A 27,166-nucleotide genomic window follows, 5' to 3' on the forward strand; every position below is an offset into this window, starting at 1 on the left:
GACTCGTCTTCCTTTATAGCTCTGGCTGGCATTGTAAAATTGGAAATGCATCTCTTGCGGGAAGAATTTAAATAAAAATTCAAAAGAACGGAAGGGTGGGTATTTTTAGCTATGTTAATAGAAACGCAAGGTCTTTATGGATCACTAAGAAGGAATTGCAGGCACGTGGTCAGGTCGCTCCATGAATTCAGGGGTGGTGTGCAACCTCCATCTTACTGGCTATCAGTTTTTATCTGGTCAAACTGGACTGCATAGATATGTGTGCTGTTAAAGTTCATCGATACATTAAAGCAAATAAATTCAATTGAAGATTTATTAGAGACAAAAACACTTCTGCTGTGATATTACCTTTCTTTGAGAGTTGTAATTATCCGTTTTAGTGAACGGACAATTAAACTTGGTGCATAACGAAGAAGGGGCTTGGGATTAGACAGAGACCATCAACAGTCTAAATAAATAACTCAAGTAAGCAGAGACTAGAATAACCCTACTCAACCATTCACAAAGCATTAATCAATGCATCAGTCCTCTAATTGACAGTATATAGGAAAGAAAAAATTAGACATGGTAATATTACCATTCTCTTTATGCATTAAGTGTCCGTTTCATTATCTAGTTGGTAAAAGATCTACCTGTTCATCAAGTCACAGCCCTAAGTTCACAAGCAGCAAGCAGTAAACGTGCATTATCAAAACATCTCTCCCATGGAGCAATCTCTAAAAAATGTTAAAGAAATACACCTTGCAAAGTGTCATTCTCTTGGTTAAATTTAATTACACAACCATGTGATGGCTGTAAGAGCATAGAAACCAAGAACAAAAAGACAAAGGGAGGGTACAGGTTGCTTTCATGAATGACCTTGGCTGTGGCGGCCGTGGAGTTGCACTACTCACACCTCCCTTCAAGGGCCAACATTCACCATCAGGCCCTCCGCACCCATGCCCAAGCCAGGCACCCCCAGGGTTCTCCCACACGACGATGAAGCACCGCAGAGGCAGGACCAGAGCTGGCCATTCCTTACGCACCCGAGCCTCTTCCAACAGGTAGCTCGTGCTCAAGGGCCCCCATCACCCGGCTGAGATCTCAGAACTGCTCTGAAGTCTGAAGCTCGTCCCACCCAACCGTCTTCCTTCCTTCTCACGATCCGCAGGCGTCAGAGCTCACGCCTGGCCTCGCAGGTCTCTCCCCCTCCTCCCGACCCTTCTCCTCTGACCCTTCACCGAGATCTTCCTCCCAAACCCAGATCGCGTGCATGTCGGACCAACAGAATGCAGTTAAAATTCTACTTAAACTAGTATTATAGCGAGTCGGTTGGTAAGGAATCCACTTCTGATTTACCTTTCATCTATTCAAGACTTCAGAGGCAGGTGACAGGCAGTTTCCTTTAATGCAGTCACTTTTTCTAAAACAGTGAAGCAGGATCCTTTATGTTTCAATTTCTGAGCCTTGGCAGTCTCTTCCTGTACCTATTCTAATACATCCAAGATGCAAGAGAAGCTCAGACATTTCCCTGAGGTCATTACAAGAGTGTTCAGCATGTCCCCTCCGACAGGCTTGTACCTTGCACCTGTCATTTTGATTAACTGCCTCCCACTGAGGAGAGCCTTGAACCTTGCAGGGACTTTAAAAGTTCATTCACTGCTCTGTGTTTGCAGTGGCTTCCGGCTTCTTACTCCATCCCTCCTCCTGCAAAGACCATAAACACATTCCTGCCTGAAAATAATGGGACAGGTTAGGTCACCGGTGGCTCTAATTTCACAATCGTAAAAATACACACCAAATAATGCTACATGACTTTAACTAAGATGCATGAAAAACTAGACCCGGGCTGTCAAATATAAGTCCATGAACCAAGGAAATAATGACTATAGGGCAAAAGAGAAAACGTAGACTAACGCATAGAAATCCATCTTCAGAGGTCGCGTTCCCGAGTGTGTCTCCCTCAGCCAGATTTATCCTTACAGTTTACTTCATGCCCGAAGAGGACCCTCTGCAGCCTTCCACACTAGACAATTCCGATGCTTTAAAACTGCATTCAAATGTTTAAATGCAATTATCAGCTTCCGGCTTGGATTTCTTTATTTATCTAAGTCTCGGTCACGACGTCTTTCAATCTCCTTCACATCTCATTATCGATCTTAACAATCTTTAACCATTGTATCCCTTTCCTCTCATCTTACTTCATGTAAAAAATAAACAACAACAACAACAACAAAACAGAAATACAATGAAAGCCAAACCCTCGATAACTCAGAACCCAAACTCAGAACTCAATTATCAGAAAAAAAGCTCTAAGCTCATTTTAATAAACCACTACTACAGAACTTCGTTGAGTCAGAATCTGACCCAGAGACAAAAAAAAAAAACCTTGCTTTAAAAAGCAAGGTCAGGAGAGTCAAGGTCGGGGTCCCATGCTGGGGGGCAGCCCAGGACAGCACAGAGAGCGATAAATCAAGGTCAGGTTGCAGGATCTAGTTCTTATACCACATTTTTACTTCTTGGATAACATTCTTCTTATTCGTAAAATAATTTGTTGACTAAGCTGATGGTCAATCTTAGGGTCGCCGATGGTGGCACAAATCTTCAGATTTGATGCAGATTTGGGAATCGCGTCTCACGATTTCTCGGCAACCACATTTAACATGAATTCAGTTGAGATCTAATGGCCAGTTTACAGTAAACCCAGGGCACAGGGGAACATATTAGACGATACCCCATCAAAAGCAATCAGATGTATTTCAGAAGGTGAGTCATTCTCCAGGACAAATAACATGGCTTTTTCAGGAAGTCAGTGTCTTGGAAAAAGAGACATAGCTTGAGTTAAGGACACTTAAGAGACACAAATATCAGATGCGAGGCATAGTCCCAGATCAGCTTCTGGCTTAGATAAACCAACTGTAAATTATATTTTGAAAATAATTCAGAAATTTCTATATCAACTGGTATTAAATGACTTGAAGGAACAGCTCAATTTTGTTAGGTATAATCATTTTAATTTGGCTACATAGAAAAAATGTCATTTTTTTTGAGATATCCGCTAATGAAATTAAAGGTGAAATGTGAGAACATCTGTAATTTAAATTAAAATATCTGTACATAAAATTTTATTTATTCATCTACTGCAGGGATCGGTAAACTTTTTCTGTAAAGAGAAAAACAGTAAATATTCAGCCTTCGTGGACCATACGGACTCTGTTGCATTTAATCAACTTTACCGTTGTAATGTTAAAGCAAACGCAGACAATATATAAATGTGCACGGCTATGTTTCAATAAAACTTTATTTACAAAAACAGGGGCCTACAGATCATACCGTGCCAACCCCTGATCTACTCCTTCATTTAAAAATAGATACCGAGCTCAGAACAAACATAATGCTTGGCCGCAACACACCACCTTAGCCTTTTAAGCCCCTTTCCCTCTGCATCTGGCACGGCGGCAGCATATGGTTCCTATTTACTCTGAGATCTGTTAATAGCTGCCAAGTGTTTTCCTTCGTAGCTGGTCCTTTCTCCATCATGTGACTCAGAGATTTTATTTTTTAAAAAAATCAGTGTCACTATAAAGCAAAATAACCACATCAGAAGAAAATTCAACTCTGAGAAGGCACTTCTGTCCCAAATGCACCAGGGACCTCTGGCTCTGGAACTGATGGCATCTTGATGAGCCTTTGAAGACAACTGGAAAAGTCAGTGGACCCTTCACGTCACTACACCGCTGGAAACCCACTCACTCCTTCCGGTCCTCGGGGACACTGGCTACTCAGCAAATCGGTATTTTCCTGCACAATATGCTGCATGAGACCAGTGGGCTGGGAGCATCAACACAGGTCCCCAGAGAGTCTGCGTAAACCACAATCGGTGGATGAGCCACCGGGAACACTGGACTCGATGAACCTATACGTGGCACAGGTGAGGCCGGTACCTCTTATCAAGTGGGTACAGATTCAATTACAATAGATGTGTCTGTCTGTCTGAATGCTCGTAAATGAGCAATCCTGCGAGGATGACCCCCACAAACTCAGGCTTCTCTTCTAGATGTCAGTAGAAACATAGAGGTCAGAATAAAATATTTAGAGGATGAATTATACCACTGGCTCCGACTGCCTGTGAAAAGTTTACCTATAATGAAAAGCTTTAGTCTATTCAGTTTTGTGCTCTGCAGTTGAAACTGCATGTAATAAACTTTTACAGAACACGGCACGGCATGAAATTTGAATTGACTTAGTCTCTAAAAGAGATGATGAATAAAAACTTTGGAGAAAACTGATGTTCTATAGACGCTTTGTTAATAGAAAGAAACCTAAATCACGACTTAAATTTTTAAGGAGAAAAAAAAAAAAAAACCTATGGAGTTAAGATAGCCCATAAATTCTTTGAAAATAGGAGCGGGGTACAGGGGGGCAGGAGTGGAACTCCCGCCAAGTTCCAAGGTTGTAAAAGTAATTGAAACAAAGTACAAAGCTGTATAGAGAATCACGCTTTTCATGGTGATATACTTTATGGTTAAACCGGGCAGTAAAGCAGGAGACTCATGACAAAATATCACAGTAGAGTCCTCTAATTAATTCTATGTATTATTTGGGGATTTTTTAATTTAAATTGAGCAGAAAGAATATAAAAAAAGAAATGACTACTTTTAAGTCTTATTAGAAAGTTGTTTATAGAAACATATTATTTGTTTTTAAAACCTCTGCTTCTAAGTATCATATTCACCCAGGAAATAAAACATACATTACTAGAAATACTACCATATTCCTACAAGTTGTGCCCTAAAATTTATGTAAATTTGTCAAGAGGAAGGGTGATTTATCTCTGCCTTAACCCAACAGAAAAGATTCGTTTGATGGAAAATATGCTCACCAGGGACATATGTAATCTACTTCATGTGATAAGTTTTCAACCCATGGTGAGAGTTTGGGGGTTAGCAATTAATAAAATAACTATAAAATAGTCGTATCCTTTCGTAAAATAGGCTTCCATTAGACAATACTTATCTAAAAGTTGAAAAAATTGTTTTAATGGGGAAATAAAATTATACTCCTTTTAAAGTATTTTAAATAGTCAAACCTCTGGTTAGCTCATCTGAGATAACCTCTTTCCTTATTAATGTGGAGAAAGAACAGTTTACTGGAGAGTAGCAATAAACGCATTTAGAATTTCGTTTCTCTCAAACATCAGAACACATAGAAACAGAGAAAGAAACTAAAATACACATTTCAGTCCTGAGTAGAAGTTTAAAGTGAAACTAAATACTTGGCTAATACTTAGCGAGCACTCTGTCCCTGAGAAAATTATACTAGAAGAATACTTTCTCTCCAAGGTGAGTAAATCTGACGAGATCAGCAAAGGTGTATTTCCCGAGCAATTCAGCAGGTTGTATGACAGCCATCAGGGGTCACAGCGTGGAACCTAAGCTGCCTCTGGGCAACCCGATATCGTTCCATCTCCCCAATACCACTGGGCCACTGCTGACGAAAGAGATCACATGGACACCCAAACTGGGGGTACTCTGGTCTGAGTGACTGTACAGACACAGCTTGAACACAAATCAAATCCTGCCATTCTTCCGTATTTACTCTTTATGAAAAATTTCAGACAGAAAATAATTAAATTAAATTCTGCAGGCACGGTCCATCGTTCTGCTGTTCAAGGCTCTCCCCAGGTCGCCTCCCACCTGGGCGACATTAGGTTATCAAAGACGTGGTCACGTGGGCTGTTACACCCTCCATCAGCCACTGCCACCATTAGACCAAATGGGCATCCTAGACGTGTGCAGAGCTTTTCAGCCCGGAATATGCATTTCTCTCTAGTGCCCATGAAACGTCTTCAAGGAGAGACTGTATGTTGGGTCACCAAACTGGCCTCAACAAATTGAAGAAGAAGACTGAAATCAGACTGAGAATATTCTCTGAGCACAATGCTTTGAAAGGGGAAATCAACTGTAAAGAGAAAGCTGGAAAAACCACAAATATGGAGATTAAACGGCAAGCTACTAAAAAACAAATGGATCAAAGAAACAATACAAAACAGATCAAAAATACGTAGAGGCAAATGAGAATGATGATATGACGTATCAAAATTTCGGGGATACAGCAAAAGCGGTAAAAAGAGGGATTTTGTATCAACACAGGCCTACCTCAAGAAATAAGAAAAATCTTGAATAAATGACCTTACACTGCATAGTAAAGAACTAGAAAAAGAACAAACGAACGAAGCCTTAAGTCGGTAGAAGGAAGAAAATAATAAAAATTTGAGCAGAACTAAACAAAATGGAGAATGAAAACATAATCGAAGAGAGCTTATTCTTTGAAAGATAAAGCTGACAAACCTCTGGCTAGACTCACGAAAGAAAAATGAGAAAAGACTCAAATAAATAGAATCAGAAATGAAACAGCAGAAGTTGCAACAAGACACCACAGAAATAAAAAGGACTATGTAAGAATGCTCTAAAAAAAATTACATGCCACCAAATTCGATAACCTAGAAGAAATGGACACATTCTTAGAAATATATAACCTTCCTAGACTGAATCATGAAGAACCGGAAACATTTGAAACCATTTATTTATAAAGAGAGATGGGCCCCTATGTTCACCGCGGCATTATTCACGGTGGCCAAGACATGGAGGCAATAAGCACGCCCTTTGACAGATGACTGGATAACGAAGAGGTAGCACATAGACACAGGGGAATAGCACTCAGCCCTAAGGGGAGGTGGGACACTGCCATTTGCGACACGGATGGATCTTGAGCCTTTCATGCTAAGTGAAATAAGTCAGATGGCAAAGGCCAAGAACCACGTGATTTCATTCATGTGTGGAAAATAAAACAGAAAACAACAGACGACTAAACAAAACCAACCAGCAAAGTCACAGACACAAACAACAGAGTGGTGATTACCAGAGGGGAAGTAGGGTGGGGGTGGCAAAGAGGGTAAAGGTCAGGGGAGGTCAAATACATGGTCACAGAAGGAAACTAGACTTTGGGTGGTGAGTACACAACATACAGAAGATGTACTGTTAAATCGTACATTGAAACATAGAATCTCATTAACGAATATCACCTCCAATAAATTTAATTTTAAAAAATATTGAAAATATGGCCTATAGTCTCACCAGCATTAGAAATCATTTCTGGTCCTTATTTAAAACGTAGATTCCTGGGCAGACCCCTGGAGGCTGGAACTCATTTCGTCTTTCGTGCAGGAATCTGCGTTTTTAAACAAGTACCCCAGCAGATTCTGACATACCTTTTATTTTGAGAACAAATAATCCAGTGGTTCTAGAGATTGGTAACTGCATCACCTGAGAACGCATTAGAAATGCTAATTCCTGGAGCCTCCCCCACTCCCAGCCCAGTGAATCAGAGGCCTTGGGGTCAGCTGGCATCTGTGCTGTACACCCTCCAGCTGATTCTGAGGGACACTAACGTTCAGGAACCACTGCACCCGTCTGGACCTTCGACACCAGGTACAGCCAGAGACCCAGGCGCCAGAAGCAGAAGCCTGGGATCGCCCTTGACTCCGCCCTCCCTTGACTCCGCCCTGTCTCTCTCTGCGACCTGTGACGTGCCATCGGCCACAGGTCCATCCTCCTCCACGCTCCATCCCCGTCTCGTCCTCTCCAGGCTCTTCGTCCCCTGCTCCTCGACTTCCACCGAGGCCTCCTACCAAATCACTCGGCTTCGGATCTCATCACTTTCAAATCCGGGGCCAGTGTGACAATGTCACGCCCCTGCCTGGCACCTCTCATGGCTTCCTATTGTTTTAACACTAAAGATCCTGACCGTAGCTTTTAAGCCTCACACACTCCGCCTCTGCCTCGGATTTTCTGCCCTAACACCACCGAGCCACTTAGAAGTCTCTGCCACAAACGCCCAGCACTCAGCTCGAGCTCTCCTGCTGCTCCCCTAACCCTCCGCTCTCCCCGACCCGCTAACTCCTATTAGTGCTTCTAACTCTAACGTCCTCGTTTTCTGGGCGATATTTCCACGCCCTGGTTACCCTTCTCCCGAGGCCGAGTCACATCCCACTCAGCGGTTTCCAACACGCAGCCCCGGCCTCCGGCCGCCTTTCTCCTTATGCCAGTTTGGCCCACTCATCGGTCACTCCGTGCGCCTCTGTATCCCCGACACCTAGCACAGTGCTTTGGCACAGACAGAGATCAAAAGTGATTTGCTGAGCCATTAAATCCAACAACAACAAGCATTTACTAAGCTGCTGCCTGAGGTCGGGGATGCGGTCTGTGGCCAGGTACTTTTCTATGTAGAGTCTGTCCAATGAGCTGGTCTTAAATGCATTCCCTTTAGGCTCGAATTAACTAAATTAGTGAACATGGACACTATATCCTGAGCATTTGGCAAAACAGCGGGCCGCAGCGAGCCTGACCAGTGCCAGCTACCGAGAAATGAAGCTTCTCTGTGGGATGTCACTGAACCCGAAACAAACCCATGGACAAAAGGCTTTGGCCAGTTTTGAAATCATAATTTTTTTTTTTACAGATCAAAGAACATGCTTCGTGTTTCCAAGATCTTTTTTCAATGTTTATTCCTTCTTTTGTTTTCTAGCGTCGTTAAGAATGAAGTGTCATTCTGATATAAACTACTTAACGATCAGAATCAAGAGGTTAAATGATACCAAAATACCCCAAAGGGGGGGAATGTTATGTAATGCTACATCTTAGATGCAAACTACGATTCGAAAAGTCACATTCCCTAACATTAGAATAAAATTCACGCCCAAAATTATTAGACAGAATTATGCATAAATCTATGATGTCACGGTGTTGAGGGAGAAAAGAGATTTTAAAAAGAAAGTTATCGAAATCCAGCTTCCCTAATATCGTGCCTCCGTAGAAGACGCCAGGGCTTGTCTGGAGAAATGGCTGACATACAAGGTGAACTGAGATACCTCGTTAGACCAGAAAATAAGGGACCCCTTGAAAAAAGATCAGGAAATGTCAGGAGGATGCAAGAGCCAGCTTGAAAGCACCGAAAGCGCAATCCATAAAGATAGAAATGGATAACTTAGACCTCATCAAAATCAAAGCTTCTCCTCGAAAACACTAGAAGAAAATGAAAAGACAGGTCATGAAGAGAAAATAATTGCAAAATACATATGTGATAGAAAGGGCTTCTATCCAAGATACAGGGAACTGTCAAAACGTACTCCTATTCAAACAACCCTATTCCAAAACGAACAAGTATTTTGAAGAGATGCTTGTGAAAGAAGATACCTAGATGGCACATAGGCATATGAAACAGGCCCACAGCAAAGAAGCAGATGCTCACTGCTCAGTAGGAAAATGCAAATTGAAATCTCATATGTGGTCCATCGATTTTCAACCAAAGTGCAAAGGCAGTTCGATGGAGAAAGGACAGTCTTTATAAAAAAAAAACAATGTTGGAACAACTGTATGTACATATGTAGATACCACGACACTCACATAAGAATAGCTAAATTTAGACTGTAGACGCGTCGGCAAGGATTCAGATCAGCTGGGACTCTGACACACAGCTGGTGGGAACGCCAAGTGGTGCTGCTCCTTGGAAAACAGCTTGGCTTATAAAGTGAGGGATCCTTATACCATGCAGCCCGGCAATCTGATTCCTTAACGTTCACACAAAACTTTTAGGCAAATGTTTATAATAGCTTTATTCATAATCACTGAAACAGAAAAGAGAAAGGAAAAAAATATATGTCCTTCGAGTAGCATATATTAACACCGAAACGTGATACCTCTATACGTGGTACACTACTCAGCAAACAGAAATGAAACAAAGCACTGTGACAGGCAATGACCCGGATGAGTCTCGAATGCACGATGCAAAGGGAAGGAAGCCAGACGCCAAAGGGGACATGAGACACACAGCAGGCAAGCGGTTCCCCGGGGCGAGGAAGTTTGGGGGGAACGGGGAGTGGCTACCCATGAGTAGTGGGTATATTATGGGAGTGACAGCAATGTTCTAAAATTCATTGAGATGGTAGCTGCACAACTTTGCGACACACTAAAAGCCACTGAATGGTAGACTTTAACTGGACAGATTGTGTGGTATGTGAGTTTATCTCAATAAAGCTTTTTTATCTTTAAGGGCACACATTGTATGATTCCATGCATGTGACATTCTGCAAAAGGCAAAAGTATGGGCACAGAAAATAGATCGGTTTTTGTCAGGGGCTGGGATGGGCTGGAGTTGACTGGAAAGCGCTTAAGGGAACTTTTGGGGATGGGCAACTGTTGTACACTTGCTTGTGTGGAGGTTACACGACCATATGCATTTGTCAAAACACATGAAACAGTTAACTAAACAAGATGAAATTTCCTGCAAGGAAATAAACCTCAATAAAACTGACATTAAAAATTAAAAAAGAAAACAACTACAATTCCATCAGAAAAACAGTCATTAGTTTTATGGTTTTTAATGTGTATATTGTAGTGATATAGTACCATGCTCCCATCCCGAAATACTGTATTATGAGTGGTCTGTTGCAATCGTAACAACTCCAAGACGTGGTTTGTGACTGCATTTTTTATAACTGAAGTGGTTTTATTTAACATTTTAAACATTTTTTAAATGCAGTAACGTGCATTTCCAGTCACGATTATAAAGCTATTAACTAACTTTGAGTCTATTTATTTTGGTTTTCTGAGTAAGAAATTCAGTTTATATATGCTTATTAAGTTAACAATGGGCTTTATGCAAAGGGAAATTTAATTGCTTTTTTAAGAGAAACGTACCAAAATTGAATGATTTTAATTCTTGGATACTTTTAAGTATGTTAGATTTTTCTACCACAGAAAAAGAATATTTTAAATTCGCACGCAAAAAATTGTCAAGCACACAGAAAACTCGCAAGAATAAGAATAGTGAGAAGGACATCTACGTGTCACTTGCCGAGATCACTTACTGCTGATCTTTTCCCTAATCTGTTGCTGTTTAGTCTCTCCGGCACACACGTGTCTAGTTCTGGGCTCCGTCATCCCTCGCCCTGAGCTGTGTGTCCACCCTTCCAGCGACGCCACACTGCCGTGACGAATGCAGCCTTCCCGTGAAGCTTAAAACCAGAGAGCATGTCTCCCAACTTCCCTCCTCCTTTCAAAATCGTGTCGGCTCTTCTAGTTCCATTATCTTCTCGTTTAAATTTTTGAATCAACTTGTCGATATTTACAAAAAGTCCAGCTGGGATGCTGGTTACAAATGCACTAACTCGACAGATCGATTAGGGGAGAAATGATATCTTAACAAATTGATTCTTCCAACAAGAGGATACCCATTTTTCTCTCTATTAATTTGGGTTTTCTTTGGACTTTTTTCTAAGGGGAAATTTAGTTTTCATTTCTAGTATCTTCTTTTTCATCCCTGCCCAGCCCTCCCTCCATTCCCTAAAGTCAGGTTCTGACACATTAAAGAATGTGCTTAAGACATGAATGACAGGTAACATTTTTATATTTTTTAAAGTTTCGGTTACTACCGAAATGATAGCCCTCTGTACCTAAAAGTTTCCATTTAATAATAGCTCAGAATATCTCGACTGACTTTCTTGCTTATGTGTGAATTAGTTAGATACAGTTGACCTATGTTTTTTTTTTTTTTTTTTACTGGACAAGGGAAGTTATTCAAACACCAAAAAAATTCATGAGAACATAAAATTTCACAAATCGGTATACCCTCTGTGCCAGGTATCATTCCCTCCATGGATCGGAACTGTGTGCCATGATCTCAAACGCAAGGTTTTTTGATCAAAGTAAACCACACACGTGGGTAAACTAACCCCAGTGTCAAGAAGCCAGCCTACACATGTGCCCTGGAAACGTGTAGCAGAGGCAGGAGCAGCATTAACAGAAGGAGAATTCATTCACTCAGAGGAACACACAGACCACATTCAAAGACTACGATCGTGACAGTAACTGGTAAACTGGATATTTTTCAGAAAGCCCCTTTGTTCTTAATGGCATCGAAGCCATTGCTGGGCTGTGCCACTGTCCCCACCATGAACAGCAGTAGTGAGAACTGGTGCATACAAAGGATCAAAAACTGTGATAAAAGGGCCTGTAATTAATAATAATTGCTTCCCAAGTGTCTATTTTACATAAAGATTCTACTTCCTAAGGGATATATTCAAGTCCACCAGGTAAGCTTAATATTTTCACTGTGGGTAGTCAGTCCTCTCTCAACCGTTATTCAAAGGCTCTGCATGGAGCTAACAAAACAGTCATAAGAACAAGACCGAAGAATTATGGAGACAAAGCACACCTTGCCGATGGTGACGTCTTACGCAGCAGCCCGGGAAGCTCGGAAGCAGGTGACATGAGGAGCTCCCAGAGACAGTGAGGGCACAGCTACTTCTTTATTCAAGTCTTTTTATTTAATGGGTGCTTTTTGGAGGCGGTGACCAAGTGCGGAGTTGACACTTGTCGTCTTGGTTGTATGCTTAAGTATAATTTTTCTGTGGATAAGTTCAAATAAAAGAGGAAACTTTTATTAATGCTTTTGGAGTTAAATGCAGAAGTGTGAAGAACCAAGAACCAAGTAAAGAGAAACCAGAAGAATATTCCAAAAACTCCAACGGATCGAGAGAAACGTAAACAAATGCCAACGCGTTTATGCTCACATTAAAAAATCATTCATTTTCATCTTTATCGGGAAGCAGATGAATACAATGAACGGAACACAATTTTTAAATTATTTTTATAACGACCTAATAATTAGGAATCACTGTGGGAGACTGATTAAAATAATAGCCCCATTCTTCATCCCCGCCTCTACCTATTCCTTGAAATGAAAACTTGCAGCTGGAGCCCTGCACACTGAACTGGCCTGGTGACTCACTGTGGCCAAAGGAATGCGGTCGATCTCACGTTACGCCCTCACCGAGGCTGGCTTGCCAAAGGCCACGCACGCCTTGCCACCCTGTCCCGCCGTCACGAAAACAAGCCTGAGCTGACATGCCGGATGCTGAGAAACGGAGGGCAGAGCGCCCCCTCCCCCGAGACCACCCTAGACGGGCCAGCCGCAGCCGATCTGTGGGCACGTCGCAGACACACGCGTGGGAGCAGGTGAGACTATCCCAGGCCATCGCGGGCTGTGAACCGCCGAGCCGACGCGCCAACGAGTCTATGGATGTTTTGCCACCAAATCTGGGGGGCGGGTTCGTTATACAGAGCAAGGCACTGACACAATCACCGGCCTTTCCAAGCCGCTCCTGACGTTTCATCCTATGCCCTCCTCTTTCCCTGCCCTCGCGTTCCTCAGTTATCGGCATCCCCATTTCTAGTCCTATGACCCCTGGTCATCCAGCCCGCTCTGCCCTCTGCCTCTCCTGCGCGTCCCACAGTCACTCGCGCAGTCTTGTAGCTTCTCCTCGGAAGGGAGTCTCGGATCTGCCTGCTTTTATCCGTTCTTTCTGCACTCCACGCGTACGGTCTTCCTCATTTGTCTCCTAAAAGGCCTCCCTTCCTCACCCGTTTGTTTCTTTAATACGTCCTTTAGCCACTAAAGTAATTTTCTTACTAAATCGAAATCACCGTTGTACTAAAAATACATGTCAAGGCCACCATCCGCCACCACAGATACTTCCACAGCTCCCAGTTGCCTACGGGATGTTCTGAGCAGCTCAGCCTGGGAGTCACAACGTCCCACCCTCTGATCTCAATCTTCCCGTCATTTCCTACAGCATCACTTCAAACTGGAATTATTGCCCGAACGGACCATGCTCTTTCACATGTCTGTGCCTTTGAAATCTCATTTCGTTTCCCTCTTCCCTCCACGCTGAACTCCCAACCAACCGATTCCACTCCTGACAAGCCTGGGACTCCTTTCTCCCGTAGGCGAGCAGCCCTCTGTTCCACTCACACCTGCTTCCTGGTCCTGGGGCACCTGCCTTTGCCCCGAGCGGCTCGCACACACCTCTACTCTGGTCATTTTTCCATTACAGGTTTAGTTTACACTTAGTTGAACGCTAAAAGGTTGTCAGCTCGGGAGCAGTATGGCATAGGCATCTTGGCATCGCTCATAGGCACAGGACAATACTTAGCACCTTAAATGTGACACGCCACACATCCTGGGGTCCCAGAGGGAAGGACTGTTCGGAGGGGATTTGGTTTTCTGGCCCGGGACCAAATGCAGATGTGAAGCAAATGAACACCTTTGTTCCATTATCGGAGATGGAAAGTTACGCACAGTAGAAAGTTATTTCACTTCTGACTTCTTCAAAATTCTAAACTTACACATCACAATACGGTGTCAGCTACTTCGCTCTTATTCAGGAAGCTGACAGCTGTGACGATGTTGAATTCAATTAGAGCCAGAGCCCAGAGTGTTATAACCACGTTCTGTTCTATCCTTGTCTGTCTGGCATGTTTGGCGGAATCAGAGAAGTCAAGGGTAATTTTTGAATACAGTATAACCTTGAAAAACAGAACTCTCTGTTAAGCACCAATTGTTGTTTCCATTTTTTTGTCAGTTTGTTTTTTTTTTTACATTCCACTGTACAGAGAAGAAAATAAGTTGATGTCAGGACTTGTTCAATAGCTGCTTTCAGGCATATATTACATTCAGAAGAGAGTTCTGTAATCACATGGACATTTTGCCTCTAAAAATGACCCTAAGCAACGTCTCTTCACTCCTCTGGGTCCTCATTCCTTCGTCTGTAGAACGAGGGGCTGAGACGAACTTAGCACTGAACTTCGTGAGCTTATTAAACATCATGAAACCGATGTCTACAATAATGAACATAAAAGAACGCAAGATCTTTAGTAACAAAAACTCCAAGTATTAAATATACATAACATACCTACAAAAATAGCAAAAGACACCAAAATAATTTTGAAAAATTTTTTAACAAAAGTGAAAAACAGAATATTCTATTTTGGGCCTTGAGTTGGTTCATTTCAATTGCTAAGAAAAATCTATTCCTACCACAAGGTTGAGTTAATCAGGGTACTAGTGTGCATATTAAAATCCTGGTCTCCTTGAGAGTGAACCAACCACAGGCTTTTTTGATGAGCTGTGGGGCCCTGGACGAGTTACCTAACCTCCATTTCATTAGGGATAATAATTCCTGCCTCACTGGGGGCTGTAAAGATTGAATGAGATAATCTCCATACGGTGACCAGAATATAGTAGGTACTAAGTAGATGTGAATCTCCCTTCCTTCACCATCCCCAAGAAAGTCCATAGGCACCTTGACAGCTCATGACTGAAGGTTACCTCTCGGCTGTGTAATGCTATTTTTTCATCCTTCAATATCCCCCTCGTAATGCTGAACTGTTTTATTTTCACAGAAAGCACCTGCTTCAAAGTCACTTACCTTCTCTGTTTACTAAGTGGCAGGATGATGATGCCATAAAAGGAGCCACGATGCATTTATTCATAAAAATAGGTCTGACACGTTCTGGCTTAAGTCGCATGCTGACATGTGAAATGCAGTCTGGGACTATCTGTCAATAACTCTGCTGAGCAGAAGTGCTGTAGAGAGCAGAGCCCTTGACTTACCCAACTCTCTCCCTCATACTTGGCAGGATACCCTATTTTCGGAAGGGAAGAATCTATCATTTTCTCAAATGATGCTTTCTAACCTCTAAATGCAGCCCTGTTTGCATATATCTAAGCAAAGCTGACCTTTTAAAAAATCTTTATTGGAAATGAGGAATATTTTATGAAACATTCCATTCCGCAAAATTCCCATTCACCGAATGAAATTATGCTTTGGGTCTCGGTCCACTCAAGTTTAATTGGACCGAACAGGCTGGGAGGGGCCGGAGCTTGGAAACAGAGCTCCCCATTGGGGAGGTGCAGAGAAACAGATCGGGGTGCAGGTGCTGAGCTGAAGCTCATCGATCAGACAGGTTGGGGTGCAGGTGCTGAGATGAGGGCCATCGATCAGACCAAACACAGCATCCAACGAGACAACAACAGGCAGGTCCTGGAAGTATCAGAGACAATTAGTGGCAAGGAAGGCGGCAGGCTGAAGGCCATGGAAGCACCGATGCCTGTCTTCTCGGGACGGGCGGAGATGTGCTCCCAGGAAGGCCACTTCGGACATACACAGTGGAGGCCTACTGGCTCTACTGGCTGGGATTCGCAGACAGCATCTGGTGGCTAGGAATGGGAGCCGTGGAGGACACGGGGTCTCTATTCTAGTGTCACCAGCCTAATGAACAGGAAACAGGATGTGAATGAAAACAGGGTTCAAGAGGGGCTCTTCAGTCTCACAAACCATATCCAAGATAGGGCACAGAGGAAGAATCAGACAAATGCAAGAAGACTCTGCAGATAGATGCCCAGACAAGCGGAATGGGGCTCCTTAAACCCCGCCTCCTCCAGCGTCATTCCTTCGTGGCAAGGACAATGAGTCGCAGAATAATTACGAAAGCATTTATTGGAAGCCGGCAACGTGTCCCTGCCCCAGGCAGTGGGAAATCAAAGATGAGAAACACAACTGTCTCCAAGTCTAGTTCAGGAGGCCAATGTGATGACTACAGGGTTGCAGATGGTCACTGCAGTGGCGGGGACAGGGAAAGCCACCAACGCAGAACCGGCTGAGCCAGGAAAACCTTCTCAAACATACTCAATATGTTTCGGTGACCTACATCCTTGGGCAGTTATACAGGGCAATCTCCCATCTTCTCTTCCCTAGAAAGAAACATTTCTTGCCTTCCTTATTTTAAAATATTCAAGAAAATCCTTTCTACTCTCCAAATTCTCTCAGAGCCATGTCCAATCAGACAACTAGTAATCTCTGCCACGCGCAAGACCGGCTGAGCTTCTGGTCTAAGAAGGCACTAGAATACCAACCGGAGACAGGGCACTTGGCAATCTATCGACACGGTGACTGTTCAAACCCACGAGGCGCGCATTTACAGTGAGCTCAAAATCAACATTCTTAATAACGATACATTGGCAACACCTCCTGTTAGCACCAAACTGCATGCTTTGCCCAAAAAAAAAAAAAAAATGGTATATCGATGAATTAAATAGATGACCTCGTTTCATCTTCACAATTATTCTATGAAATAGTGCTGATTACCTCCACTCTGTAGACGAGAAAGCTAAGATTCGGAAAGTAAATACATTTTCTCCAGGTTACGTAGCTGGAAAGTAAAGTCCTTCTAGTGGGGCCTGCGTTCAACCCCCGCTGTCTGTCCCCAAAGCCTGAGGGAGTGTAGGAACCTGCCTTTCACCTACGGTGTGATGCTCTTCACTTACTTCTTGGGAATATTCACGTTATGCAAGTTTCGTAACGCGATGCAGCAAAGCAGTTTCACGCGCGGCAGGTGACGCCTGTGCTGAGGCTCGCGACCCCGTGCTGGCTCCATCAAGCCCCCAGTCTCAGCGAGGCCCAGGCGAGCGTTCCGGCACCCTCTCTTTCCATCCTTCCCCTCCCCGCTCCTTCCTAGGGCTCCGTGCTTGTGTCGGCCCACGTCCACGTCCGTGTTGCTGCCTCCTACCGAATCCCTTTCCCACTCTTCTGCCCGGTCAATCCGCTTGGCCCTCGAGGACCCGAGCGGCCCACTTCTGGGAAGTTCGCCTGCCTCCTGCCCTCTGCCCAGCACCAACGGTCGCGCCCTCCTTCCGTCTGTCACGCCTGCAGAATGCCAGGGCCGCGGCGCTTCCTTCCCGCATGAATACTTGTTTGCCAACCTTTCTCCACAGCCCCGCTGACCGAGGTGTGGCCCGTGAACCTGCAGCACTGACACCCCCCTGGGACCTCAGGGGCTCCCCAAACTACAGCATCAGAGTCCCCATCGCTAACAAGAGCTCCTTGACTTTGGCGCACTTTAGACGTTGAGAAGAACACGTGTCTCGCAGTCTGTGAATTTCAGGCTCAGAGGACGGGAGTGGTATCTATTCTCAGAACTTTGCACAGGCCCCGGCACCAAGTGAATGCTCTGGGCATGTTTGCCGAAGCCAAGCGAAGATGTGAGCTCATTTGCTTCTCACGGCAACCCTCCAGCTGGGAATCATCCCCTCTGCGTTACCGATGAGAGAACAGCCTAGAGGCTAAGCAAGTTTCCTGAAACTCGCACAGCCAGCGAGCAGCAGGATGAGGGCCAAATTTTCTAACTTCAAATTCTGTATTCTTCTCATTTCCCTGTATTTTATCCCATGCATTATAAATAAGAATGAAGATTTATCCAATGATTCACGTGATATTGATTTTAGCATGAGAATAGTGCCCAGGTAGGATCAGCAGACATTTAACTTACATGTCCATGAGCTCACCCATTCATTACGCAGAAAAATCTTACTGAGCACCCACCAGGGACCATGCGGCGTGTAGAGTATTAAAGACGTAGAGGAGGCTAAAAAAGTCAGGTCCTGCCTCGTGGGGATACCAACACGTGAAGAGCAGTCCTCGTTCAGTGTGAGAAATGCGGGCTGGGAGTCCAGACTGTGTGTGCAAGCCAGGAACTCAGACAGACAGTCGGCTTCTCTATGCAAAAGGGATCACGTGTCAGAGCTTAGCTTATTCTGCTTACCTCTCCATTTTCTGAGACCACACCCATGCACGCATGCCGTCTGTGTGTGCACGTATACATCCTCTGCATACAGCAAAGAGAAAAAGAAGAAGACAGGCACTTTAAACAACCTATAGCCCACACTGCCAAACGAAATCTGGTAGAACAAGACGGAGAAAATGACCCACCAGGGCACCAGTTCTCAACGCACCGAAGATTTACACTCTTCCCATTATCATTAATGCCTGTTATGAATGTAATTTGTCCCCACGCACCAAGGGGAGAATAAATTCTCACAGAAGGGAAACAGAGGGTATTCAAAGAAAAAATAATTTATGCAGAAAGCTGATGACTGCTAACTGATAATGAATGCAGTAAGAGTAATAATTTTTTTAGTTCCTCATTAAATGAGTCATAAAGGTCACAGGGCAATACTAGGGTCTCATACGCACACCACACGGCATCTCTGAATCATTCAGCAAAGCAGCAGTGACAAAGATGGCTTTTTAAATGAAGGGATAAAGAAGTTACAAATAAAAATCACGAGGAAATAAAAATAAAAGAGCTGAAATTCTAATAACTTTAAAGTATAGAGATCACAAAACGGCAGAAAAGTAGGATGGATCAGATAATGAATAACAGCCTTCTCTGCTGGTCCATTCTCCCTCAAGTCACTAAACCTGCTGATGACAGAAACGAAATGCAGAAAGACACCTTTGTGCAGAGGGAAAAAGCAAACACATTCCTAAGCGACTAGAATGAATGAGTCTGGTGGATTGGTAAGGAAGTGACTTATACAGCTCAATCTAGCTGTTAGGTAATGGGACAAGGGGCATAAGGAAGTGACTTATACAGCTCCATCTAGCTGTTAGTTAATAGGACAAGGGACCAAACACACTCTTAGGGGGCCAAAGCTTCCAGGTCAGCAGCACAGAGGCAACCTCAGGCAGTACCGCTGCCCAGCGCGACGCTTTCCAGGCTAATGAGAATAAGACACGGGCCAAGCGCAGGTGTGAGGCTTGGAGCGTCGCTTCTAGCCCCCTGGGAGCAGCCTTTCTTAAGGTGATCGGGAGGTTTCTGCTCCGCCACGGGTCTTTATGAATCCGTTGTCATGTCTCTATAGTTTATTATTCCTGGCAGGGTAACAGAACAGAGTCACGATTTCAGGTCATAAAGCAGAGCAGCTAACTCAGATTGGAAACAGGATTCAGAATAAAGAATGGCATGTTCCTTTTCTTCTCGGTCCTCTGCCGTCTGCCCTGTGAAGCGAGGGTAATAGACGCCATCCCCCAGGGCTGGCCCGCCAGGGAACAGACACGGGCTGTACATCCCCCAAAGGCACCCAAACTCGTGTCGCATGGGTGGCGGTCTCCCAGCACCACGTGGGCCCTGGGGACACATGCAGGAAACAGGCCACTGTTGTCACTGCATTGGAAGGTTTCCTGCCATGGAGGTCATTAAATCCAGGGAAGTCTGAGCTGTCCTCATTGGGAGACTTTTTTTTTTTTTTTAAGAAATACATCACCCATTTAGCCAAATCAGCAGGTAAACTGCCAAGGCCAGGGATGAACTCTATTTAGTGCACTCCAAATACAGCACCTAGTGCCCCATCATACACAGAGTGCTTAATGAGGTCTATTTGATGGAAATGGTAAAGCCCGCTGCCAGAATTAAACGAGATGACCTCTTTGTCCTTCCAAATGAAGGCAGTGAAGGGAAAACAAATATCAAATATCTGTCTATCTGTTTATCTCTACCCAGTCCATGTAGCCTGTACTGTTCATACAAGACCAGAGCCAATATCCGTGCATCTTCATATTTCTAAACTGCAGTAAGTGGCCAACGCAGTGTAGAGCCCTAAATGAAGGTCCTGAGTACTGCCTGAACGCATCACCTGCAACCACCCCACCTGAAGGTAAACCGTATAACAGAAAGAATTACTGTAGCACCAAATGTGACGCACATAAAAAAGCATGATTTGGGTTGTCTTTGGGAAGTTGAAAGCATCTAATCACGGACAAGTGAATTGAATCTGGACCTTAGGAAATAGAAACACCGATGAATGATTAAATTTGCTTATTGAAACATAAAGTCTTGGTGGTCTAAAGGGTTAAGAACACCACTTCCAAACTCTGCCAGTGAATAATTTCCATCTGGAAATTGGGGCAGTATACAAACAACAAATGTGACAAAATGAAAAGATGCTGATGGGTCAAGTTCTGTAAAACCTGCCTATGCACCTTATTACATCTTGATATCGTATAGCTAGCATGTCTCAGTAATAAGTAAAATAAACATAGAGGGCCATAATGAGTTAAAGGTTCTCGCAGAGGAACCACGCTGGATGAGTGGCAATCCCAAGGCGTAAACACTGCTTTCACTTTTCCAAGAACGCTCCAAAGATCAGGATGACCAGTGCTGTTTGAAAGATACCATCGCTCAGAAAAAAAGAACAAACTGTCTTGAAATAAGCTTGCCATCCAGCTCCTCCCATATCCAGGGGGAAGACAAACCCAGAAAGGAAAAATAGAGAGGGAGAAATTAAACTAAATGACAACATATCCCATCACAGAGTGGTTAAGTATTCTTTAAAGACAACGACCTGGTTTATGCCAAGGAGAGTATTATTTCTAAAACCTATGGTCAAAAAGAAATACTTTTTTTTTAATTTCGAGTTCAAGCTTACTGTAAATTGCATATGACAATATAGTTCTTAAATAGTGCAAAATAAAGCTCCAACTCTAATTCTGGTGTTGTGGTTTTTCTATTTGTGTAGTTTTTAGAATAAGATGGAATGCTGGCCCAAGGATCATAGACAGCAGAGGAAGAAACGACCACAAAATCAGAGCAGGGAAGCGAAGGGTAGTTTGAAAGGGATTTTGGGGAGAATAGTGGGGTCTTTTTTTTCAGTCTGCATTAACTGGTTTATCTCTGAATGGACATGTGATTGTTATAAAAGAACATGCTGCCTAATCCAGTAAAACTCTCATAAATTTCTGGCAGGATCCATTCAAAAGTATGAGGCTGACAAGCCCTTCTTTTGAAAATCTGAGAACTATTTGCATACGAATTACCACTCTGAAGTGAGCAAATTCCAGTCCTGTTGGCTCACTGCTTCAACCACCTACACTGGGGCTCCCAGGCCTAATGAATTCGAGCCTCCCCCCAGCGGCTTGTGGGGATTCCAGGACCAAACCAGCTCACAGAGTCACGGGAGGAATAACAAATGTGTTATGAGAAAGCTCACTGCCAAATTATAAAGAGCCAAATCCACAGAAAAAAGCCATAGGGCATTTTGTTTATACTTTAACTGAATTTTTACTAATTCAAAATACATCTGGAACACAAATGCAAACAAATGCAGAGAGGGCTTCCGGGAACTTGAGAGGCCATAAATGCTTCTTATATCAAGTATGGGCCTCTCAAGTTCAAAGTGTCAATGCATGCCTTTATCCAGCTGGAAGGACAAAGGAATCGGAGGGGGAAGTCTTCGAGCGGAACTGCTGGCCACCTCCTTGAGAGAGCGGAAACTGTGTTTGGCTGTAGAGAACATGTCAGGCTAATTTTCTAGCTCCTCCTTTTCCCTTATGTTCTATTAAGGCGATTGATTTTTCTACTTGCTATTCTTCAAGCATCATTTTGAGAAAATCAATCCTCCGAGGGAAGAAATGGTCTCTCAATGATTTTCTATATTTATTATCTGCTGTAGCATCACCTACAAAAGGTTTATGAGATTGATGAATAAAGGGTAAGACTTCGTCTTGAAGGGCATTGAAGTGACCTCTATTTGGGAAAGTCGGCCAAAACCTGAGCTCAGATTGAATTTCTGTCATCAACTGGCTTTGTTACCTTGGACAACTTAACTGCTCTGTGTCTTGATCTCTTCAGCCTTAAAACCAGGATTTATCATCACAACTATCTCCAAGAACCCTTGTGAGAAAATGTACGTTAAGCACTTATCATGGTGCCTTTCACACAGTAAGCACTGAATAAATGTTAACTACTATTATTTTTTGGCTAGCACCAAAAAACATTTCAGTTATTGAAAAGGTCACACTGATTGAGCATGCTCTGTCCCAGATAAACGTTGGTAGGGAGACTGCAAATTTCAGGCACAGAATTAAGGAGAAATACATAATCGTGTTTTACATACCAACTTACAAATATTTTCAAGATAAGCAAATAATTTACATTTTAAAATTTGCCTGTAAAATATTAAATTCTATTTTATTTATTTTAATATATGATGATTATTTCTTTTTAAGTGGTCTTGGAACATAATTTCAAAACATTTACATGCAATCGTTTTAAATGCAGTCATACATACCATTTTATTCAAACTGTGAAGCGTATATGGTAACTTAATAAAAATATTCATTGTAAAACAATTCTAACACTTGAAATAAAAACTACGTAGCAATTACTATTTGTGCATGCTGTAATCTTAGAACATCAGATCTCTTTTCTTTAGAGTTTGTGCTTATTTTAAGGGGGAAAGAAATATGAAAAGCCAGACACCTGATGATAGATATCCCCGGCAATGATTTCAGAGATAGAATCATATAATTTAGGATTTGACTAAAGAAAACTGTTAGTTTTTATAATAACAATGTATTATCGAAATTTTAAGTTCTGCATTTTATCTGACTAATAAACTTTCTTGCTCCATATTACTGCGACTTAACCATAGGAAAATATGGTTTTGAGCACAAAATTTGGTTTTGAGCACAAAACCAAATCCGTAAGTTGAAATTATTAATGAAGGAGTAAGCAGTTGTAGATCCTGAGAAGATTCATTTGACATCAACCCCAAAAAGGAATTTATCTGCTGAGATGGTCTATGCATGGTCAGCCGAGGGCTCAAATTTTATTGATAATAGGAACCTAGTGGCCATTTGCTGACAGGGCTCCGCACATCCTCTGTGTGATGGGGAGAATTTGGGACTCAGCTCTGGCCTCCCTGCACTCTGCCCGATTGTTTACAGTATCTGAGTCAGCCACTGCAGGGGCGGCGGGGGGCGGGGGGACCCTGGTTTTGCCTTTCTACCAAAAAAATGACACCTATCCCGTCCAATCAGAATTGTACAATTTGAATAACTCATTTACATAAAGCAGACCTTATTGAGAACCTGGGTAGAAGCTTTCACTATAAAAAACTGCCTCCATTTATCTGGCAGAACGCAATTTAGGTAGCTACCTGAATCTGTGTCTTCCGGGCTGTAGCTCCTTTTTGCTCAAATAAAGGCCTTTTATTCTTTATTACAGTCTAAAATTAATTTTGATTTGCACGGTCTTTCAGAACAAGTCAATGGACATTTTCCATAAAACTCTACGAACAGTAAATATTTGGGGCTTTGTGGGCCACAGACCCGTCACTTCTCCTCCTCCTGTTCCTCTCCCCCTTCTCCTTCTTCTTTCTATTTCTTAACAACTCTTTAAAAATGTGAGACCCATTCTTAGGTCTATGGCCAAACAAAAACAGGCCTCGGGCCAGATTTGGCCCTAGGGCATAGCTTTCCAACTCCTGTTCTAGAACAGGGATCAGCAAACAACAGAGCAAAGGCCAAATCCAGCCAGAAGTTTTTTTTTTTTTTGTAAATAAAGCTTTATTGGAACACAGCAGCTTCCACTCATTTACAATTGGTTTATGGCTGCTTTCACACCCGAAAGACATAGTTGAGTGGTTTTAACAGAGATCCGATGGCCCATGAAGCTAAAAATAGTTACTGTCTGGCCCTTTACACAAAAAGACTGGCCAATCTCTGTTCTGAAATAATCAGAATACTCCATAAATACAAGTTTTTTTCCCCACTAAAGAAAGAACTAGAACAAATGGCCTTAGTTACTTCATTGAGAGTTATTTTTTCTTGCCAGTGTTAAACACCATAAAAGCCAAAACATAACAAATTTTATACAAGAAACTAGCATAGGGTAGAGAAAACTTCCAGATACATGTGTATTTGTTAAAAATGGGTGCCATGTATTTTCACATTTGATATAACAACAGAGAATGAGAAATCCTGTGTCTCAAAAAATTTTGAAAGAAAGCAATATGAAGCTGAAATAGCCCATCCAAAACCCCAGAATAGGACATACAAGAAAATCTGCTTAGCAGTAATATGGATGCCGGGTGAGCTTCCACGGAGCTTCAGAACACGGTTGCTCAGTTTACTCATGAAAATGGCCAACAGGCTCAGTTTCGAAACTGTGACTTCTACCTATCAATTTCAACCCAGTTTAGAAAGAAAAAAGTATAAAACTATGTCAATAGAGAATTTCCAGTCAAGATGGAGGAGTAGGTAGACGCTATGCTCACCTCCTCTCACAACCACATCAAAATTAAACTACACTACACAACAACCATCACTGAAAATTACCTGAGGTCTGAACAGAAGTCCTACAACTAAGGACGCACACAAGAGGCCACCTCAAGACTGGTAGGAGAGGCAGAGACGCAAAAAGGGCTGGTCTCACACCCGTGTGTGGCGATTAAAAACGAGGAGGAATATATCGGCTGCAGGAGTCCCCTCGGAGGAGTTGAGGGTCTCAGCCCCGCACCAGACTCCCCAGCCCAGGGTTCCAGTGCCGAAAAGAAAAGGCCCCACAAAATCTGGCTGTGAAAGCCAGAGGGGATTGTGGCTGAGAGGAGGGCTGAGGGAGTCACAGACTTTCCTCCTCCAGGGCCCACGCACGCAGACTCACCACTGACAGACTCACTCGCTCTGAGCCCTGGCGCTGGGGCCGCTGCTCGAAAGGTGCCAGAGACACACAGGGAGACACTGAGTTGTCGGGCTTCAGGGCGAGGGCTGGAGGGGCAGCTTTCTCCCAGACAGAAGCGCTGGTAGAGGCTACTGTTCCTCTGTGGAGCATCCCCCACCCCGCTCACAGATGCAGGCAGCCGCTGTATCTGAGTCCTCATCAACCTGACACCGTTGGCCCCACCCACAGGATGCCATGAGGCTCCGCCCCTCCCAACATGGGGGCTTTTCCATACAAAAGGCCTGTCTTCGCTAATGCTGTGGACTTTCCTAAAATCTCTCAAAGGCTCACAATCCCCAAATGAGCAGCATCTGGCCTCTTGCTGAGCAGCCTCAAGCCTGGCACTCAGCCAGCCTCAGTTTGTGGCTTGGTCTCTCAGTTTGTGGCTTGGTCTCTCGAGGCGCAGCCAAGTCCAGTGTGGGTGGTGGCCACCTGTGGATTGTTTGATGTCTCATGCCAGGTGGCCCCGTGCAGGGTACAGGCTGCAGCTAAACATGGCCTGCAATCGGGCCCCTCCCAGGAGGCACCGGCCTGCACACCTAGTGGTCAGCTTCAGTCTGAGCTGAAGCACCCTCTGGGGCCACATTCGAGGACAACACACCCAAAGGGCAGGCTGGAAAGACACCAAGGCTCTGCTAAAGTGAATCCTGCTCCATAGGTCAGCCCCTGTATAACAGCTCCTCCATTATAGCCACAGCCAGTCCTCACAGCAAATGAGCCTGAAGGTCAATCCATCCCACTGTCATGCAAACAGCAACCAAGGCTCATCTACAACAAAATAGTACACACAGCCCATACAAGGGACACACCTGGAGCACCCAGCTCAGTTGACTGGAGATTCTGTGCCACCGGGCCCCACAGCATACCTATTACATAAGGCCACTCATACTAAGACTGGGAGACATGGCAGCTCTGCTTCATACACAGAAACAAACACAGGGAGGCATCCAAAATGGGGAGACAAAGAAACATGTCTCAAATGAAAGAACGAACAAAACTCCAGAAAAAAGACTAAACAAAATGGAGACAAGCAATCCACCAGGCGTAGAGTTCAAAACACTGATTATAAGGATGCCCAATGAACTTAGGGGGAGAGTAGATGAACTCAGCGAGAACTTTAACAAAGAGACAGAAAACATAAAAATGGAGATAGAAAACATAAAAAAGAACCAGTCAGAAACGAATAATACAATAGAATACCTTAGGAGGAATCAACAGTAGATTAGACGAAGCAGAGGATCAAATCAGCAACTTAGAAGATAAGGTAGCAGAAAACATCCAATCAGAACAGCATTCGAGAAAAAAAAAATCCAAATAAAAATGAGGATATTTTAAGGGGCCCCTGGGACAATATCAAGTGTATCAACATCCGCATCATAGGGGTACCAGAAGGAGAAGAGAGAGCAAAGAATCGAAAACCTATTTGAAGAAATGATAGAAAACTTTCCAAACCTGACAAAGGAAGTAGACATATAAGCCCAAGAAATGCAAAGAGTCCCAAACAAGATGAACCTAAAGAGGCCCACACCAAGACACATCATAAATAAAATGCCAAAGCTTAAAGACAAAGAGAGAATCTTAAAAGCAGCAAAAAAAAAGCAATTAGTTACCCACAAGGGAGCTCTCATAAGACTGTCAGCTGATTTCTCAACAGAAACTTTGCAGGAAAGGGTTGGCAGGAAATATTCTGTGATGAAAAGTAAGGACCTACAACCAAGATTACTGTACCCAGTAAAGCTATCGTTTAGAATCAAAAGACAAATAAAGAGCTTCCCAGATAAGAAAAAGCTAAAGGAGTTCATCGCCACAAAGCCAGTATTATAGGAAATGTTGGAGGGACTTCTTTAAGAAGAAGAAAAAAGAAAAATATCAAAAATGTAAATAATATAATGGCAATAACTGTATATCCATCAACAATTACTTTGAGTCTAAATGGATCTGGTGCTCCA

General features: G+C 43.3%; 1 protein-coding gene across 2 annotated transcripts in view; it reads right to left on the reverse strand.

Moving 5' to 3' along the window:
• LHFPL6 (LHFPL tetraspan subfamily member 6) overlaps positions 1-27,166 on the reverse strand; it is a 213,987-nt gene that overhangs the window by 155,671 nt on the left and 31,150 nt on the right. Inside the window, exon 3 of one of the 2 annotated variants that reach the window (XM_023521801.1) lies at positions 14,539-14,717. The exons of the other annotated variant lie outside the window; for it this stretch is intronic. Coding sequence (XP_023377569.1) covers positions 14,572-14,717 — 146 coding nt within the window. The 3' untranslated portion in view covers positions 14,539-14,571. Of the gene's footprint in view, positions 1-14,538; positions 14,718-27,166 lie in introns of those variants that run through there. 2 annotated transcript variants of the gene reach the window in all.

This window comes from Pteropus vampyrus, unplaced genomic scaffold, assembly GCF_000151845.1.
Source record: "Pteropus vampyrus isolate Shadow unplaced genomic scaffold, Pvam_2.0 Scaffold317, whole genome shotgun sequence".
Classification (NCBI taxonomy): domain Eukaryota; kingdom Metazoa; phylum Chordata; class Mammalia; order Chiroptera; family Pteropodidae; genus Pteropus; species Pteropus vampyrus.